The 17,197-nt window shown below is 51.4% G+C and overlaps 2 protein-coding genes and 1 non-coding gene across 4 annotated transcripts; 1 reads left to right on the top strand and 2 right to left on the bottom strand.

Annotated features, from left to right (window-relative positions):
- Window positions 1–1,034: 1,034 nt before the first annotated feature.
- SOWAHD (sosondowah ankyrin repeat domain family member D) lies at window positions 1,035–6,628 on the top strand. The gene has a single exon (XM_026123112.2). It carries the CDS (start codon window positions 1,219–1,221, stop codon window positions 2,206–2,208), a length of 990 nt encoding a protein of 329 aa, XP_025978897.2. The 5' UTR covers window positions 1,035–1,218; the 3' UTR covers window positions 2,209–6,628.
- Window positions 6,629–7,577: 949 nt separating this feature from the next.
- Window positions 7,578–7,708, bottom strand: LOC112997238 (small nucleolar RNA SNORA69). Its single transcript, XR_003262651.1, has one exon. It is a non-coding gene; the product is annotated as a small nucleolar RNA SNORA69 (small nucleolar RNA).
- A 922-nt stretch (window positions 7,709–8,630) lies between these two features.
- On the bottom strand, window positions 8,631–16,903 carry UPF3B (UPF3B regulator of nonsense mediated mRNA decay). 2 transcript variants are annotated; one of them, XM_064518198.1, is made up of 10 exons: window positions 16,675–16,903; window positions 16,454–16,560; window positions 16,261–16,367; window positions 14,662–14,760; window positions 14,192–14,302; window positions 13,451–13,494; window positions 12,326–12,457; window positions 11,626–11,777; window positions 10,619–10,931; window positions 8,631–9,725 (listed from the first exon to the last, which is right to left on the bottom strand). In XM_064518198.1, exons 1-10 carry the CDS (start codon window positions 16,837–16,839, stop codon window positions 9,579–9,581), a joined length of 1,377 nt encoding a protein of 458 aa, XP_064374268.1. In that variant the 5' UTR covers window positions 16,840–16,903; the 3' UTR covers window positions 8,631–9,578. The 2 variants fall into 2 exon arrangements, with proteins under 2 accessions (XP_064374268.1, XP_064374269.1); XM_064518199.1 differs by having other exon boundaries at window positions 12,269–12,457; window positions 16,675–16,897.
- Window positions 16,904–17,197: the final 294 nt, after the last annotated feature.

Genomic DNA, 17,197 nt, shown 5'->3' with positions numbered 1-17,197 from the left:
CGGGACGGGACGGGACGGGACGGGACGGCAGCCGCAGGCCCCTCCCGCAGCCGGTCCCGGCCCGGCGGCCGCGCGTCCCGCCGGGGGGTCCTGCCACCCTGCCCGGGCGGCCCGAGGGAGCCGCGCTGCCCGCTGCGGCCTGGCGCCAGGGCGGCCGCCCCCTGCGCCGGGGAGCCTGGCGCACCCGCGGCGGCTGCCGGGGGTCCCTCCCTGCCGAGCCCTCCCGCGCTCCCGGCCCGGGGTTGGCAGGGCAGTCGGGGTTCGCCCGGTGCCACCCGCGCCCCGCTTCCCGCCCGCGCGGCGGCTGCGGCACAGGTCACGGTGTGGCTCTGAGGCTCCTGTGTCCCCAGGTCCCAGAGAATGACTTGCTATTTAGAACTGAGTGTTCCTGCACTTCGCTTCCCCCGAGGTCCCCCGGAGCGACCCGTGCTCTCCCGGGGCCTGGACCCAGGGCCCTGGCGCCGCCTTTCCCGCAGCTTCCACAGGGCCGGTGGAAGCGGTGACGGGGGCTCCCGCCGCCGGGGCGTGGGGGCGGCCGGGGGAGGCCGGCGGCGCCGGGCGCGGCCGTGGGGAGGGAGTGAGGGGCGGCGGGGCCCAACCACCGGCCGCTGGGGACTTGCGGGATGACCCCGGCGGGACGAGCCGCCATCCCGGCCGCCTTCACGGCAGGGGAGAAGCGAGGAGGAGGAAGGAGCCGGGGGAGGGAGGCAGGGGAAAGCGGGCTGGGGCTGCAGGAGCGCGGGCAGAACCCGCCGGCGCCCCCCGGGCCGCGCTGCGGCCGTGAACGCGTAACCGGGGCGCGGGGGGTTGTCCCGGCTCCTGAGGGAATCGGGGCGCAGCCTCCGCGCGGCTCCCCCGGGGCCCGCTGGTCCTCGACGCCCCGGCGAGCCCCGAGGGGCAGAGGCGGGCGCCCCGCTGTGCCGCCGCGGCGACCCGGGGGAGCGGACGGGGGACGAGCCCCCCTCCGGCCCCGGGCGCTCCCTGCTGCCGGGGCGGCTCGGGGAGGCGGCGGCGCGGCGCGGCCCGGCGGAGCCGCTGGCGGCGGCGGGGACGGAGCGGGGCGGGGGGGCAGGCGGCCGCGCGGAGCCTCCCGGGCGTCCCGGGCTGCGCCGCCTCGGCGCTGCCCCCCCGCCGGCGGAGCCGCCCAGCGCCGGCTCCGCTCCGCCGAACCAGGAAACTGCGGCGCCGGGTCCCGCGGCGGTGCCCGCGAGCGGCGGCATGGCCCGGCGCGGGGGCCACGGCGCCCCGCGGGAGGCGGCAGCCGGCATCGCCGCGGCGCTCGCCGCCCCGGCCGGCGCCCGGCCGCGCACCGGCAGCCCCGCGCCCAGCCCCGCGCCCAGCCCCGCGCCCCGGCGGCCGACGGAGCCCGGACGGAGCGGCAGCCGCGGCAGCCGCGGCGCGGGGAGCCTGGCCGGCGCCTCGGGCAGGCTCTCCATCGGCCCCGGCAGCGCCCGGAGGAAGGAGCTGAAGGAGATCCTGCTGCAGAGCAACGGCCCCGGCGGCGCCATGTGGTTCGCAGCCGCCCAGAAGCTCTGCGACGGCGGCGGCCTCCTCGCGGGGCCGCAGTCTGAGCCGGAGCCGCAGCCCCAGCGGAGCCCCGAGGTGCTGTCGCTCGCCCTGGACCCCCTGGAGCACGAGTGGCTGCTGACGGCGGCCCAGGGCGACGCCGAGAGCATCCTGCGGCTGCTGGACCTGGACCCCAGCCTGCTGGCCCGCAAGGACTTCGTGACGGGCTTCACCGCTCTCCACTGGCTCGCCAAGCACGGCCACCACGAGAGCCTCATCAGGGTCGTCTCGCACGCGCAGAAGAAGGGCTACCCGGTCGACGTGAACGTCCCCGCGGCCAGCGGTGGGCTCACGCCGCTGCACCTGGCCGCTGCGCAGGGGCACGAGATGTTCATCAAGGTGCTCGTCGGGGCTTACGGGGCCGACACGAGCCGCAGGGACCACAGCGGGCACAAGGCCTGGCAGTACCTGCGGGCGGACGCCTCCCAGGAGCTGAAGGAGCTGGCGGGGGCCTTGGAGGAGGACTTGGTGCAGCTGGGCGCCCGCAACTCCAACAACAACTGTAAGTCATCCCGGGAGGCCCGGGCGGGCGCCGGCGACTGCGTGGACTCCGGGGCCGAGGGGAAAAAGCGGCAGCCCCGGGGCCTGTCGACCCTCCGGGACTTTGTCAGGCAGGCATTCGCCTTCTTCCAAGAGCGCTGAAGCGTCCCCAGCCCGCGTTGCCTGCAAACCCCGTGCTGGGCAGCCGCTGGCCGCACCGGGAGCTCGGCGGGGGCTGGTGCTCGAGCTGGGACAAGCCCCCAACCCACCTGCCGGCGACCACCCCGCCGCAGCGGCTAGAGCCCTCTCCGTCACGCACCGGTCCCGCCGAGCGGATCCGCTTCCCAGCCGGACACAAGCCCGCGGCCAGGTGAGGAGGGGCGACGGTGCCCCGTGCTGGGCGGGGGCTGAGGTTTGTCCACCGCTCCTGGCCCGCTGGGGGACTTTCCGCGTGGCCTCAGGTAGGTCACACAGAGCTGCTGTGACTCGACTCTCCTGTCTGTGAGATGAGGCCCCTGGCACCGCGCTGGCTGCCGGCAGGGCCGCGAGGTCAGGCAGGATGCCGCCTCGGGCACCTGGACGGAGACACGGTGGGGCCCCGGAGTGGCTCGGCCCTGCGGGGCGCTTGGGGCCGGGGCAGGCAGTGAGGGGGCCGGGGCCATGTGCAGGCTCCTGCACAGGGACTGAATCCAGAGGCTGCTCCGCAAAGCTGATTCATTGCCTGAAAACGTGGAAAAGGTATGAGGCCCGGGAGATTCCTCTGCCACTGCCAAGGTCACGCTCCGAAATGAAACTCTTGAGCAACAGTCCAGCGATGTGTCCCCGAGCACGCTGGCAGCGGCAGGGCAGGGCAGAGCCACCGCTCACCTGCTGCTTGTGCAGCCTGTGCGCCGGGGCCGGGGCTGCTTCAGAGCGTCCTCAGAAAAACAGCTGCCTCTTCCTCTTTTTGAAAAGCACGAGGCCATTTTTACCCCCTAAAGAGACAGTCTGATTCGGGAAGTGATCCTAACCCAGCAGGCGGGGAGTTTCGGTTCCTCCGGGCGCTCCCGGGCAGAGCGGCGCCGAACCCTGCCTGGGGAGCGGGGCAGCGAGCCCGGTGCGCCTGGCGGCCCGGGGGGGGGGGAACAACACCCTGCGCACGGGTGCAGGGACCCCCCCTTAACTCCCGAGGGGATCCGAGGCCGCGGTTCCCAGGTCCCGCGCAAAGCCCCCCGTATCAGGCCGTGCTCAGAAACACTCCTGACGGCCTGGAATGACGCGGTCGGCAGCGGGTGCTGCGCGGAGATGACTCCAGGTCTGGACATCTCTTTAACCACTGAAGTCAGCAGCTGAGACACACAAAACGCATGGGGAATGGATTTAATGCCTGATCTACACAGGTTTTGTCACACTTTAGCTCTGATAGGTAAAAGAATACGGCCACGCAGCGCCTTCCATCGCTGCCCCGGTCACGTCCGCGCTAGGGGCTGCAGCCAGGCTCCTCGCGAGCTCTACAAAACCGGCACGAGCTGTTTCGGTAACCGACGCGTTGTTGACAGGATCAGCGGGTGCGTTTCTGGTTAAGCACTTTTTGACCTTAGTCATCTGTCGGCATGCTTTCACAGCAGCGTGCTGCCGGGGCGAGGGCATGGGATCACTCCTACGTCCGCCTCTGAGTAAGTCGCAGAGTAAACAGTGGAACGACTGCGAGTGCCCTTGAAGGAGCTGTTTCCTTGGCAGCTACTGCTGCAGCCTAGTCACACGCCACCAGGAAACCTGCACTTGGATTCAATTAAAAATTAAAATGTAACCAGCAAATGCAACGGTTAAACCCAACTAAATGATTTCTAATATTTGTGTCTCCTTGACAGATAACCAAACCCCCCTAAAGGCAGCTTTTTCCCTTTTAGTTGTATGTTTGGAGCTCCCTTCTGCTCCGAGGCATATTACTCACAGCCTTCAAAAAGAGGAAGGCCCGAGCTCTGTTTGCTCTCGGTGATACTACAACACATCTGTTAAAGCCAAACCTTTGCCTTGCCTAACCTGCAAGGGCTCCTCACTGCAGAAAAAAAGAAAAGGATCTTCTTCAAATCGCAATGCACTTTCTCCTGCTGTTTTTTCTGTTCGCCCAAAACACCGCACCACTTGCAGGGACCCACTTCTCTGTCTTGCATGGTTTATTTTGACACCTATAGAGGGGCAGTTGCTTTGTAAAAACAGATGCATTAAAACCAAAAATTCCTCAAATATACTGTCAGCTGTAACTGTGCTTCTCAGTCAAAAGAAGAAAGCACAGCCAGTTTCTGGCCCCTCAGACAAAGCTTTTGAGAGACATCTGGAAGAATCGAACACTTATTCCCTACCAAAATAAATGAAACAGCATATGCAAGTTCTTTGGAATTCTCTTCCTTAAAGCCTCTGTAGATATTTCGGTTTTTGTATGTTAGCACAGTTCTGCAGAGATTTGTGATCCCCCCAAATCTCACAGGGAAGAGAAGGACAAGGAGAGGTCCTCCAGAACAATAGCCGTCATTTCAAACCCGACGGTGTTTGTGTTGGTTAGGGCTCTGCAGAAGCTTGATTTTAACCAAATTTTCCTCATGTTGCCCCTTAATGTCCAACCTGAAATGCAGATTCAGTCAAAGCAGCTCCTTGGTAGAAGCTGCTACCATTTGATAAAAATAGCACAGTAGTGATAGTAATAGCGATACACTAACAAGCAGTTTAAGCTATTGCCCAGGAAAGCTTTCCCACAAATACTATCTAGAAGACCATTCCATTCTGCTTTCAAGACCGTAAAAATTACCTTTTCCCTCCTCAGCCCACTCCTAATGGTCACAATTAAAGAGGAACCCTGCGAGCAGCTCTGCCTGCCAGCAGCGGCTATGGGAGACTAGCAGGCCTTCCCCAGTGACCTATCTCCCAAACGCTTGCTTCAAAGAGAAGAGCACATCCTTCAGGAATTGTAAAAACAGCAGTAAAACTCAGTAGCTAAACAAACTCCAGAGCAACTAAACAAATTCAAAGCCATCAAAGCCAGTTGAACATCTGGGAGAGAGGGGGCTTTTGCTGCAGGCCTTTTAAACAGAAGAAAGCAATTTTAAAAGCATCGGGGTAAAAGTGAGCCTCTGTTGAGACATCTTTGAAGCATTTTGAAACATCTCTGGCAATGCTCTTTGCTGCTTTCCTGTTGCAGTGACTTACTGCTTCCCCCTGATAATGAAGCAGAAACTAGACTCTTTGACCAGACAGGAAAAGAAACTAAAATATACCCCAAAGTGTCCCGAGGCTTGTAAAAATCCCAGCCTTGCTTTCCTGTGCTCACAGAGAAATCCAGCGTACCTTAGGAGGGAAAAGACCATCACATTGGACCTGGGCAAGGCACGTTTTTAATATGCTGTTATGCATGCTTGGCATGTGCTGCTGCCCAGCATCATTCGCTACAAGTTGCGGAGCGAAGGAGATAAACCTATTTACCTTCAACGTGACAAGCTTCTCTGTAGGTGTGGCAGCCTGAGCTTCCTCAGGAAGCCACCGCTGCAGGCCGAACCCAGGAGAAGGCCCCAGAGCATGTTGCAGCACTCGGTGTCAGGATGGGCTTTGCCGCAGCCACATCCGAGAGCAGCCTCACACCTTATTTCCTGCTAACCAGGGCACCTATCCCAGACCTGCACCGGGAAGGGCAAAGGAGCAGCAGCGCCAGGCTCAATGCTGAGCCATAGCCTCCTTCTTCAGTTCCCTCTTGTAAAAATAGGTCGTGTTTTACAGGCCCTAGCAGAGAACGCCCGCATTGGGGAGCTGGAGCGCTGACTACTCAGTTCAGTTTAATCCTTTTAATCTCCGCTTTTCTAAATAGCTGTTAGGTCTTCCTTTGAGCAACACCCTGTGTTCTGACCCTTCTGCTGAAAATGTTTTAAATTAAACTGCATCTGTGGCTGGCATCAAGACCAACTTTAGCCAACAAAGAGCTCCCAAAAAAGCTTAGAAGCAGGTTATTATGTATTCTAGGAGAATATGTAGATGATGTATTATATGGTCCACCCAAGTATTACATCTTCTAGGGGATAAACCCATCCACCTAGCCTTGTCCTACTCTTCCCTCCCGTCTTCCTTTCCAACCTCATAAGTGAAATTTTCTTTCATTCCCTTATTCTGCTCATCTGCTCCCCAGCTGGGATCGTAATCCCAAACATCCTGAGCTGCCCTGTCCCTGCCCCGCCTGAGAGCAGAGCCCAGCACGGCAGGCACAGGGGCCAGTCCGCACCAGCAAGATTCATCCTCCTCAGCTGAGCAAGGCAGGGCTCCACCTGGTCTCCCAACTCAGAGAGACATACAGACACCTTTTTAGCAAATTCTGACAATGCTGCTTACTTTTCTTAGTAACTTTTCATAAGTCTACCATAAATAACCCCTAGATTAACCCTGGGGTTAACTAACCAAAAGCTGACAATCACTGCTCTGAAGAGTTAACTGTAGCCATGGTGCTCTGTGAAGACTATTCCTTCTTTTTCAAACCTGGAGATGCCTGGTGCCTCTGAAAGACTGTGTCTTTACTATTTCAGTTTGTCTAATAAAAGACTTTCTTTTAATAAACTCTGCTCTAAAATTAGTTATGTTTTCTTTTAAAAAAATCCGGTAAGCTTTGCTCTCAATGAATTACAGCAAGTGAAAAGGAAGACAGTCTACTCTCTAGTTGAAAAGAGCTGAGTTTCTCACGCTAGGTGAGATATGTTCACATTAACGTTAGTTGTTACTCTGTGCGTTACTATCCCACCATGTATGTATGAAATTATTTCAACCAAATCATTCAGGTGCATATTTATTAACAAGCCTCTGTACTGTCAATACATATGAGCCCTGAACAAAAGAACACTAACAGAACACAGTCTTCTTGTTTCAGATACAAAATTACTTAAAAGATTTTCTCTTAACATCAATATCTGAGGCCAGCTTATAAGAAACGGACACTGCACTGCAGTCCAACACGACAGAAGGAATTACTGTGGGAGCCGCTGGACAGCGTGAGGGGTGTACCAATCTGACGCAGAAAGACAAGTGTCATTAGAGTTCCCAGCAGACAGTCTCTCTTACAAGCCCAGCTTGGTCCTTCTCCAGTGTCTCCTTTTAGAGTTGTACCTAGGACAAAAGCAGCGTAAATTAGCGAGACTGCAATCTTTCCTACATGCTATCCTGGCAAGCTGTCAACAATAACCAACTTCATACTCATTTTTTTAAATCTCCAGCTTACTTTCTTCATTCACTAATGTACTGGCTTGTTGTGGCAACCAAATCAAAACCTCGAAGAGGTAAAAACGCCTACAGAGGGATGTATGACCACTCAGCAGGTGAATACTCTAACTCCTCCTTTGGAGGGAAGACCTGTGATCTTGCATCATCCAATGATAATAAAAGGAAGCTGTCACTTGAATATAACTCATAATAGTATCTAAGTAGCACAAACAGCTTAAATAATATTTTTGCTGAGAATACAAAAAGAAGAGCTGTGTATGAAAAAGGCCCTAATCCAGGAACCCATGAACCAGAAGTGAAATACTTGTACATGTTAAGGACAATGGTTTCACCAACATACAGGTAGAACCAAAGACGACGTTAACAGAGTTGCTCTCAGCAGGAAAATGGCAGTGCTCCCACAGAATGAAGCACTGCAATTGCAGCCTGCTTGTGCGTGGTTTGGGATGAAACTGATGACCAAAGTACTGAAGTGCCACAAGACAAAAATTAATGCTTCTGCCCCATCATAAAATATTGCAAAGTACTGCAATTCAGCTAAATTCGAACTCCTCTGCAGGTGAGTGCCTGGGAGATGTGGATGCAGCCGGGGCACGCAGCAGGGTGCTTCTCCATGGGAAGGGACAAGGGCGCAGGAGCAACAGGCGCAGAGCCTGGCAGCTCGGTGCTGCCCCGCTCAGCGGGTCGCTGCTGCCTTCCCCACCGCCTCGGGAGCACGGACCGGGGGGGGCGGGGCGCAACCCCGCCGCCCCCAAGGCCCCAGAGCGCGGAGGACGCGAGCCGCGGGCCTCGCTGCCCCACGGGGTGAGGGCACGCGCGTGTCGCTAGGCGGAGGTGCCCAGCCGGGAGACCCGGGCGCGCACCGCGAGGCAGGACGAGGCGGCGGCGGCGGCGCCGGGGCCTGGAGAGCAGCGCGGCCCGCCCGCCCCCGCCGCGTTACCTGATCTTGTTGCCGGTTTTCATGCGGATCCACTGCGGGATGGGCCGGTTCTGCTTCTGCTTCTTGGCGAGGAAGCGCTTGATCTTGAACGTCTTGTGGGACGACTGCAAGAGAGAGCGGCCGTCACGCCCGCGGCGCCCGCCCCGCTCCCGGCCCCGCCCGCCCCGCTCCCGGCCCCGCTCCCGGCGCAGCAGCCCTCCCCCCGCGAGCCCCCTCCGGGGCCCCGGGGCCGGCGCGGCGGCGGATGGCGGCCGATGGCCTCACCATGGCGCGGCGGAGCTGGCGGCGCGGCGATGGCGGCGGCGGCAGGGGCGGAAGGGGCGGGCGCGGGCGGCGGGGGGGCGGGCGCGGAGCGGCGCCACAGCGGCCCCTGGCGGCGCGGCGGCCCCGGCGGCGCTGAGCGAGTCAAAGCGGCTCCGAGTTTCTGCGAGTTTATTGGGTTTAGTACAAAAGAGCTATGGCTAAAATTCGCGAGCTGCGAGGAGCTGCTATCGTGAAGTCTCTCTCTGGGCTGCAAAACAATACTCCAGACCGTGAGGGAAGGTGAAGCAGGTAGTGAGAGGGCAGAAGGTAGGAGACATTTCAGGCTCTGAATGAGGGAGAACACTGGAAAAGAATCAGATGCTCGATACAGCTACGTTTGATTCACAATAAACATTTCAGTGCAGGTAGGCTTTACATGACAATTTGTCAAGAAGTATCCAACATTAGCCAGCTTATTCATACACTCCAACTTAATTACCTCACCCAGAGAGCCACTTCTCAAGAGGATGGGTCTCTCCCTACCATCATTTACAGCAACGTTTACTGCAATTCTCCTCTTCGCACGACCACAGAGGATGCCCTAGTTCACTGGTACCCAAGGCCACAGCCTGCTTACCTGTCTCAGTGCTAGAGTGATACAGCTTAACTATCATTGCCTCAGGCAGGAGCACCACACAACACAGCAATACCTATGTTAACTTGGCGCAACTTCAAGCTTGCTCTGCTCAAGTGCATCAAATACTGGCTCATGATTTCTTTAAAGTAAAGCTCTGGCTTTAGATCCAGGTGTCATCTCCTCCTGACTGCATGACTCATTTATTATCATACTTAAGGCCACAAAGTCTTTCTGCTTTGCAAAAAATTCTCTTCTCTGTTGTAGTTAGTTGCTGGGAAAATAAATTCAAAAAACTGAAAATACAATGAGAACACATTTCAAATTCTGAATCTACAACTGAGGTTCTTTAGCCAGAAACATCCAACAGCACAATGCCCCCTTTTCTTCCTTTGTTCCTTCTTCGCTTCGAAGGCACTTCTGGATTGCGTAGTACATGCTCTTTGGCTGCACAGACAGTCAGAACACATAAGGCGTGCGTACTAATCACTCCTCTTCCTTCGTATTACTGGTCTCACTCTCTGTTTTTTTATCTGCTCCCTGATCTGTGGGCTTCGCAGCATTGTCTTCATACTGACACAACCTGCTTCGGCTTCGGGCTCCTGGTTGGTACAACTGCATTGCTGGACGATCCTGAAATAAATCAAAAGTACTTAGACTCTTTGATAGCCCCAACACTATCACAGTTACTGTGGCATCAGTGATGTTAAAAACGGCTCAAATCCAAATTTTTCAAAATGTTCTAAGTTAAATTATTCCACACCATAGCAACAATGAAACATTAACTGGCTTGAACCAAGGCTGTCTCTGTTGCAAGGCAATGTCCCTGTTCAAGCCGCACAGAGTACCGCAGATATTCAAAACCATTCATAGAAAGGCTTGTTTTTATCCTGAGACACTAACTCAGGTCAGCCTCTCTCAGAATAGAGGCCTACTTCAAAGCTTCTTCAAAATGTCCGAGTTTCATTTGTATCCAATAATGTCCTCTAAGCGACATGGAAAACTTGTACACTGATGCTGCAAAAATGGATTATTTGCAAAGTGCCTAAAACTGAACCCAGGATAGCACACCGTGATTCTACAGATTCTACAGGCAGATCCTCTAACACACTCTGCACGTAGCAGTCCTGCCTCTGTTTTGGAGGAATCTGCTCAATCACTCTCCCACTTAGAGATGTGCTTTCAGGCACGTAGAGCATCAGCAGAGATGCACCAAGAGACTACTCAGGCTCTAATGACAACTTGCAGGTACAGGCTCTAGGTGTAAGTTAGCAAATAAAAAGGGATCAGAGCGCTTACAATTTAGTCTGTACTATCTTGACTTAAATCCTATACAGTGACAAGAGATATCATAAACAAACAGTTTAGCAAGTTCAGTAGTCAAAGGGACAAACTTTGTAGTAATGGTAAAGTTAGTTACCAACAGGGGAGAGGTTTTAAGAGAAAAGCCACATCGTCCTTTCCTTAAAGCATGTTTACCCTAAAAGCCACAAATTGGTACATATTAAATTAAAGAGAACCAGCACCTTGTTTCTGATACGATCCCTCTTAATTGTATCCTCTTTTTTATCGTCTTTGGTTACTTTCTCGGGTTTGTCTGTGTTGCTGGTAAAGTCTGTAAGATCACTTTTCTTTCCCTTTTCTCTGAGCAAGTCTCTCTCCTTTTTCACCTCTTCCTCTTTTCTTCTAAAAACCTTCTCTTTCTCAAAGCGCTCTTTCTGCCTCCGACGCTCCTCTTCCTGGCGTCTCAGTTTCTCCCTCTGTGCTCTCTCATATTCTCTGTCTCTTTCAAAATCTCTATCTCGGTCCCTGTAGTCCTTTACACACTCATCTTCTGACCTGTATGAAAACAAAACTGAAAATTAAGCTCAAAAGATTCATCAAACAGAGCTGGGAGATCAACGTAATACTGGTGCAAATTTGCAATATGAAGATGACCGACTGCTGGGTTCTAGGGAGCTTTCAGGAAGCTGTCCTAACCGGAGCCATGCACGATAACCAGAGATGACACTGGGTGCTAGCATGTATTAGCCTTCTACTCACAGATTTGGCCGAGTCTCCTGCGGCTTTGGAAAGCACCTAAATTTCTCTGCCTCATCTCTGTTTGTCACGAGGCAAAACTGAGCCTTGAGTAGATCACAGAGCTGTTGAGAATTAGATTTTCCACTTTGACCTTTTACAAGTGACTAGTAACTGGAGTATCCTTTTCCTCATGCCACGGTTATAATTCTCCAATTGCAAGGGTAGTGCCCGCAGCAGGTCACCTACAACTGGGCTTCCCCTGCAAAGCTCCTACAGTGAGCTGCAAAAACATTAAGATTTATCCATTTGTGAAGACGTATCAGAAAATTCACACCGCTTCTTGTTATCACAGGATGTGCACTGCCACAGACAACACTCCCCATGCACCGTATCAGAAAAAGAATTTGAAAGGAATTTCAAAACATGGTCATGGCAGAGCAGCCTGAGCCTCAGCATGTTCAGGACACAAGTTATATATACATATATATATTTATAGCAAGTACTAGAATACTTTTTTGCCTTCTCTTCTTTTGTCTCCCCATCAGATCGTTTGGCAGATGCACTACTCGCATTTTTTTCCTCCCTTAGAGTCTCTTTTTCCAGTTTCTTGGATTTTTCTTTTTTCTCCAAGTCTTTTTCATCTTTTTCAGGCTTCTTAAGTAGCTACAAAGAAAACAGAAATCTCAACTAAAAAGCTCACGCTAATACATATTGTCTGGCACAACACCAAAATTGCATCAAACCAAGGGAACCAGGGTCCAGTAAGAAATAAACATTAAATTACTGCAAATAGTAATACTTCTAAAAGCTGGAGTGTATGAGTAAGCATAATCCACACTGCAGACTAGGATATTTCTCCTATAACAGGCCATGTTAGAAAGCTTAAAAATAGTCTCCATTACATAGTAAATTCATAATTCTGTTCTCCACAGCATGTACAAAAGTCATATGACAAAAGCTTTACATAATACTATGAAGCACTACAGTATGCAAACCTTTATAATGCCTAATACTGAATATTACAAAAAAGTGCAATTTACTAACACCAAACTCATATGATTCTTCAAGCAATACTCAGCACATTTTGAAATACTTATATACAAATAACAGGAAAAAGGGAGTATAACAGCTTATAATAAAGAACTGTTCTAGACCTTAATCTTTGGCTCTTCTTTTGATCTGTCCCTTTCTTTTTCTGGACATCTGTCTACCTTCTTCAGTTTTTCCGCTTCTTTTCTCTTCCTTCTCTCCTCCTCTTTCCATTTTCTTCTTTCTTCTTCTCTTTGTCTTTTTCTCTCCAATTCTCTCCTCCTCCTCTCCTCTCTTTTTTCTTCTCTCAGCCTCTGTGTGTGCCAAAGCAAAGAGAAATCTTATATTCCCACACTAAAAAGTATCCCTTTAAGCCTGACAAGATACCCTGCTACAAAGTGATGCAATATTTCATCACAAAATAACCCATCTCCAAATCACCACTATTGTTAAAAAACAAAAAACAAAACAAAAAAAGTCTTGTTGCCTCTATCTATTGTTGTGAACCTGAACACACTACAGCAGCATTTCAGCAATTTTTTTTTTTTAGGCTGTACAAGTTGAGGTTTATGAGAATGGAAAAAACCCACTAATCTCAGCCTATCTCATTTTAATTTTAGTTAACTATGCCTCTTCTGTGATTTTCCCATTGCTAGAAGTTAAAACGAGGTTATGCTCTAGGAGAACGATCAAGAATAGGGATCATCTCCAAGGACCTCTGCTGTAAGTGCATTAATATGAAAGCATTAAAGCGAAATCTGGCTTGCCAGTGCCACAGATGTCTAGCATGGTGCTAGATGTGACCAGAATGCACATAAAGCATCATGATTACTACAACTCGGACCACTGTTCTACCAGTTTAATAAATCTGAATACACATTTTAACAAGGAAGTTAGGTCAAAAGCTCAAAAATCAGACATTCTAAGGCACATGAATAGCCTGAGGATACATTTCTTCTATTCCTCTAAGTAACATCACCATATAAGGTCTATTTTGCTACTCAAAACATCTTCTGCTTCTCTTAAATCCAATAGTAAAGAGCAGCAGATTTTCCTTTCTACATTCATGGCTACCTTTGTTTTGAAGGGAAAAGGGTGAGGGAAATGATATGAATGCTGAGACAGCTTGGAGAAAGTTATATAATATAAACAACAAAAAAATTGTGTAACAGTAGAGTCCACATTCTTTCTTCAGAGAGAAAGGCAGAAACATGTCAATATATAGGCTACAATATACATACCCATGTTCTATATGAGCAAATTATTGTACCTATAAGCAACAAGAATATTCTAGAGAAAAGTCTCACCTGTTTATTTTTCAGGAAGTTCAGTAAGGGAGTAGTCTTTTTAGCTAAAGGATATATGAAAGCAAACGTTAACATTTTGTCTTACCCAGTACTGTAATATCTATAGCTAAACCCTTACGTGAAATGAAAGAGCTTTATGAGATTATCCAGACTATCTCCTCACACATTCAGCAATAGGGCAATAAAGCAAATATTCCAATCCCATCTCAAAATGATGATAACAATTAGGATTCCATAATTTGTTTAGGACACTGTTATGTTATCCAGTACGTCTATGTGTAAAGGGATACTCAGTCTGCATTATGCTTTTCTTAGCTTTCCTCTCTTTGAAATGGATACCTTTAATGTGCTTAAAAAGAATATTCTCATCCATTTTAGCTAATCAAGATACAGCTTAACTTCCGCCTGCACACATTTTGCTGCCCACAGCATTTTGTATTAAGTATCACTGCTCTCACAGAAATGGAGCCACTGCACAGCCTAGTCTGGCTAACAACCATCTGAGTTTGAAAAGGAGAGGGGAATACCATATAAAATTTAAACTAAGAGAGGAATTTAGAGCATGGGAGGCAAAATAAAGTACACTGAGTAATATCAGTCTAAAGTCTATCTAACAATATCAAATAACATACAGAGGAATGCATACTCCTCAAAGTTCAAAGTCATAGTTTGAAATCATACTACATAAATTTCTCTTTGCACTCTGCGAAAAACCTAACTGCAGCACACAGATTTCCATACCTATTAGCTCTTTGTTTCTTGCCTCTATTTCCTCCAACAAAGTTTCAGGAGTTGAGGTTAATTTTTCATCATCTGCACTGTAACTTTCCAGAAACTTCTTGTACTCTGGATCTACAAAAAAAGCCAGAAAGATGCGCTATGACATGAAAAAAAGATCCATATTGAACACTGCTGGAAGTTTGGCATAAATCTGCGTAAGATTTTAACTTATGAAAAGGCAATGTATAAACAACACAATCCTCAAGTGAGCTGCTGCATAATGTTTGTCTTGGACAATAATATTTAACAGGTTTGGTTATATTGCATCTGACAAAGCACTGCTAATAAGCTTCGTATATAATTAAGCAGACATTCTATTGAAACACTATAGTACAACAGCAAAAATATTACATTCAAACTATTGTTAGGACATGGCCTGTTAAGTCTCTATGCATGCACTCTTACGCAAACAAACTAGCTAGCTGTTATACCATCTTCAATAGTCCCTGTTTTGGCATCCTTTTTCTTACTCTTCTTTTTTGCAGCTTTTTGGAAAGGTGCAAACTCTACAATGGCAGCATATTCCTGACCTGTCAAAAGGAGAGGGGAAAAAAGTAAGTTATAGATGAAGGAGATATAAAACAGCACGTATTGTACACACCTAAAACATGAAGATGAGCCTTATACAAAATATGCAATACTAGAAAAGGCTACTCAGACAGCATAAACAACATCTCTATAGTTTGAAAGCTGTTTCATCAGGAAGCATGTTAAAGACAGCAGATTTCATGGAATAAACCCTCTCACTCTTTTATCTAAATATCAGAGTCAGAGATCAAGCACAAGAAGGAAGCAATAGAGTTAAGACCATCCATAACTGTCAGTTATACAGTACCAGGTAGTATCCTCATCCTACAGACTATGTATTCATTGGGCAAACACAAGAGAATATTTTAAGCTAAAGATGCTGAGGCAAATCGCAGTTTTTGGCAAAATGCAATAGAATGCAACATCCATACATCACAGGCAGGCTTTCAAGTTATCTTCTGACAAGAGGACTGCAGTTTTGGCTGTGAAAGTCTAATGCAGCTGGAAAGTATGGAAATGCAGTATGCTGTTACACCATAAAGCAGCAGCTTTAGAGAATCTAGGTGTTACTAGAACCTGGCCACACAACCCTCCTAACTAAGGAAGTCCTTTGTGGACAGAGCTTTGCATCACAAAAACACATGAATGGAAGAAAACCAGAACAACTGTACCTGAAACAAGGTTTGAGGTGAAACTTTTGGCTTATTGAAGCCAACAAGAAGACTCCTGTTATGACTTTCACTAAATATGTAATTTCTAAGGACTATGAGTGGGAGACTAGCAAGTTTTAGCACTACCAATGTAAACAGTTTTGAAATATGAATGGAAAAACATGAAATGTACTGAATACCTAATGTGTGTTTACAGAACAGAGAAGTAATAACTAAACACTTGGCTGTTGAACAAGTGAATTAAACAAAACATTTACTTCCTACAGATTAACATCTTCAAAGCAGCCACTTTCACTACTTGGACTGCAAGAAACAAGCTTCTACCAAAATATGTGCTGTATCAAGATGGCTCACTCACCTATAAAGTGGAGTAAGTACAAGTTTGACTAAAAAATGAGTCTCATTGTTAGGAACGTATAACACGGGGGGAGCTGCAGGAGGCAGGAGTCATTAACCTCAGCTTCATTTTGTTGGGACAGGGAAAACACCTGCCACTTTCACTTTTCAGATTTTATACTGAGGCGAGATGGGGCACCATACTAGTATTAACTTCAGGAGCACAACCACGGCTATTATATTGACAGCATTATTATCTTAACTATATTTACCTGAAATCTCGCACATAATGTTGAAGATTAACACAGATTTGTTTCCACAAGGCAGAAACCAGGTCTGTCTAGTGCTGATATGCAGCAGCACCACATTCGTTTAAAATGCTGATGCCAGAAGCAAAGCACTAGGCAGTTCATACCCACCCCTCTAGACCCCAGCTAATGCATCACACACGCACACAGAAACGATTAAGCGCAGGACTAAGCGCCGTTCACTTGCCTTTGTGATCAACAAAAACATAGCCGTCAAAGCGATCCCTGAAAAGGACTATGTCTTCCTGGTTTTTAAAGTTGATGTAGGCTCTCGAAAACATGTGCGGATACAAACTGCAGAAAGAGAAGAACAGCGGGCAGGCGGAGCTGGCAGCCGCGCCGGGGGGCGGCGGGGGGGCTCACCGGCGCGGCGGCCCTACCTGGAGTCGTTGGCGAAGAACTCGAAGTAGTCGTGCTCGGGCAGCGGCTGCAGGTGCTCCTCCAGCTGCTCCTTGGTGAGGCTGGGCGGCAGCCGCCGGATCACCACCTGCGGCACGGCCGGCACGGGCGGTCAGAGCGGCCGCACCCCCCCCCCCGCCCCAACGGCCCCAACGGCCGCCCAACGGCCGCGCCGCGCGAGGCCCGCTGCCGCCCGCCCCACCTTGCTCAGCGTCTCCTTCTTGTCCTTGGGCCGCTCCAGGCGGTCGGCCTCGCCCCCGCGGCCGTCCGGGCCGGCGGCGGGCCCCGGCGGCGGCGCGCCCAGCGCCGGGGCGGCGGCGGGCCCGCGCCGCTCCTTGGGCCTGGTGTTTTCCTTGTCCTCCTTCATCGCGGTGGCGGCGGGGCACCGCGCCGCGCCCCCGCGCGCCCATTGGCCGCCGGCCTCTCGCGCGACTCCGCGGCCACCGCCCCGCCGCCGCCCCGCGCACTACGGCTCCCGGCAGCCCCCTGGCCGGGCCCCTTCCCTTCCCTTCCCTTCCCTTCCCTTCCCTTCCCTCCCCCCGGCGCGCTCCGGGAGCCCTGCAGCGCGCCTCGCCGCGCCCCCGGGCCCTGCCCCCGCGCGGGGGGGCCCTGCCCCGCGCTGGCCCCATTGCTACCGAGGCAAACGCGGCGGCGCCGCTCCCTCAACCCCGTTTGCCTCGGTAGCAATGGCGGGCGGCGCGGGGCACGGCGGGACGGCGCGCGGG

Source organism: Dromaius novaehollandiae, chromosome 11 (assembly GCF_036370855.1).
Source record: "Dromaius novaehollandiae isolate bDroNov1 chromosome 11, bDroNov1.hap1, whole genome shotgun sequence".
In the NCBI taxonomy this organism is placed as follows: Eukaryota; Metazoa; Chordata; class Aves; order Casuariiformes; family Dromaiidae; genus Dromaius; species Dromaius novaehollandiae.
The sequence above is the reverse complement of the archived record's forward strand: the minus strand, read 5'-3'. Positions and strand labels throughout refer to the sequence as shown.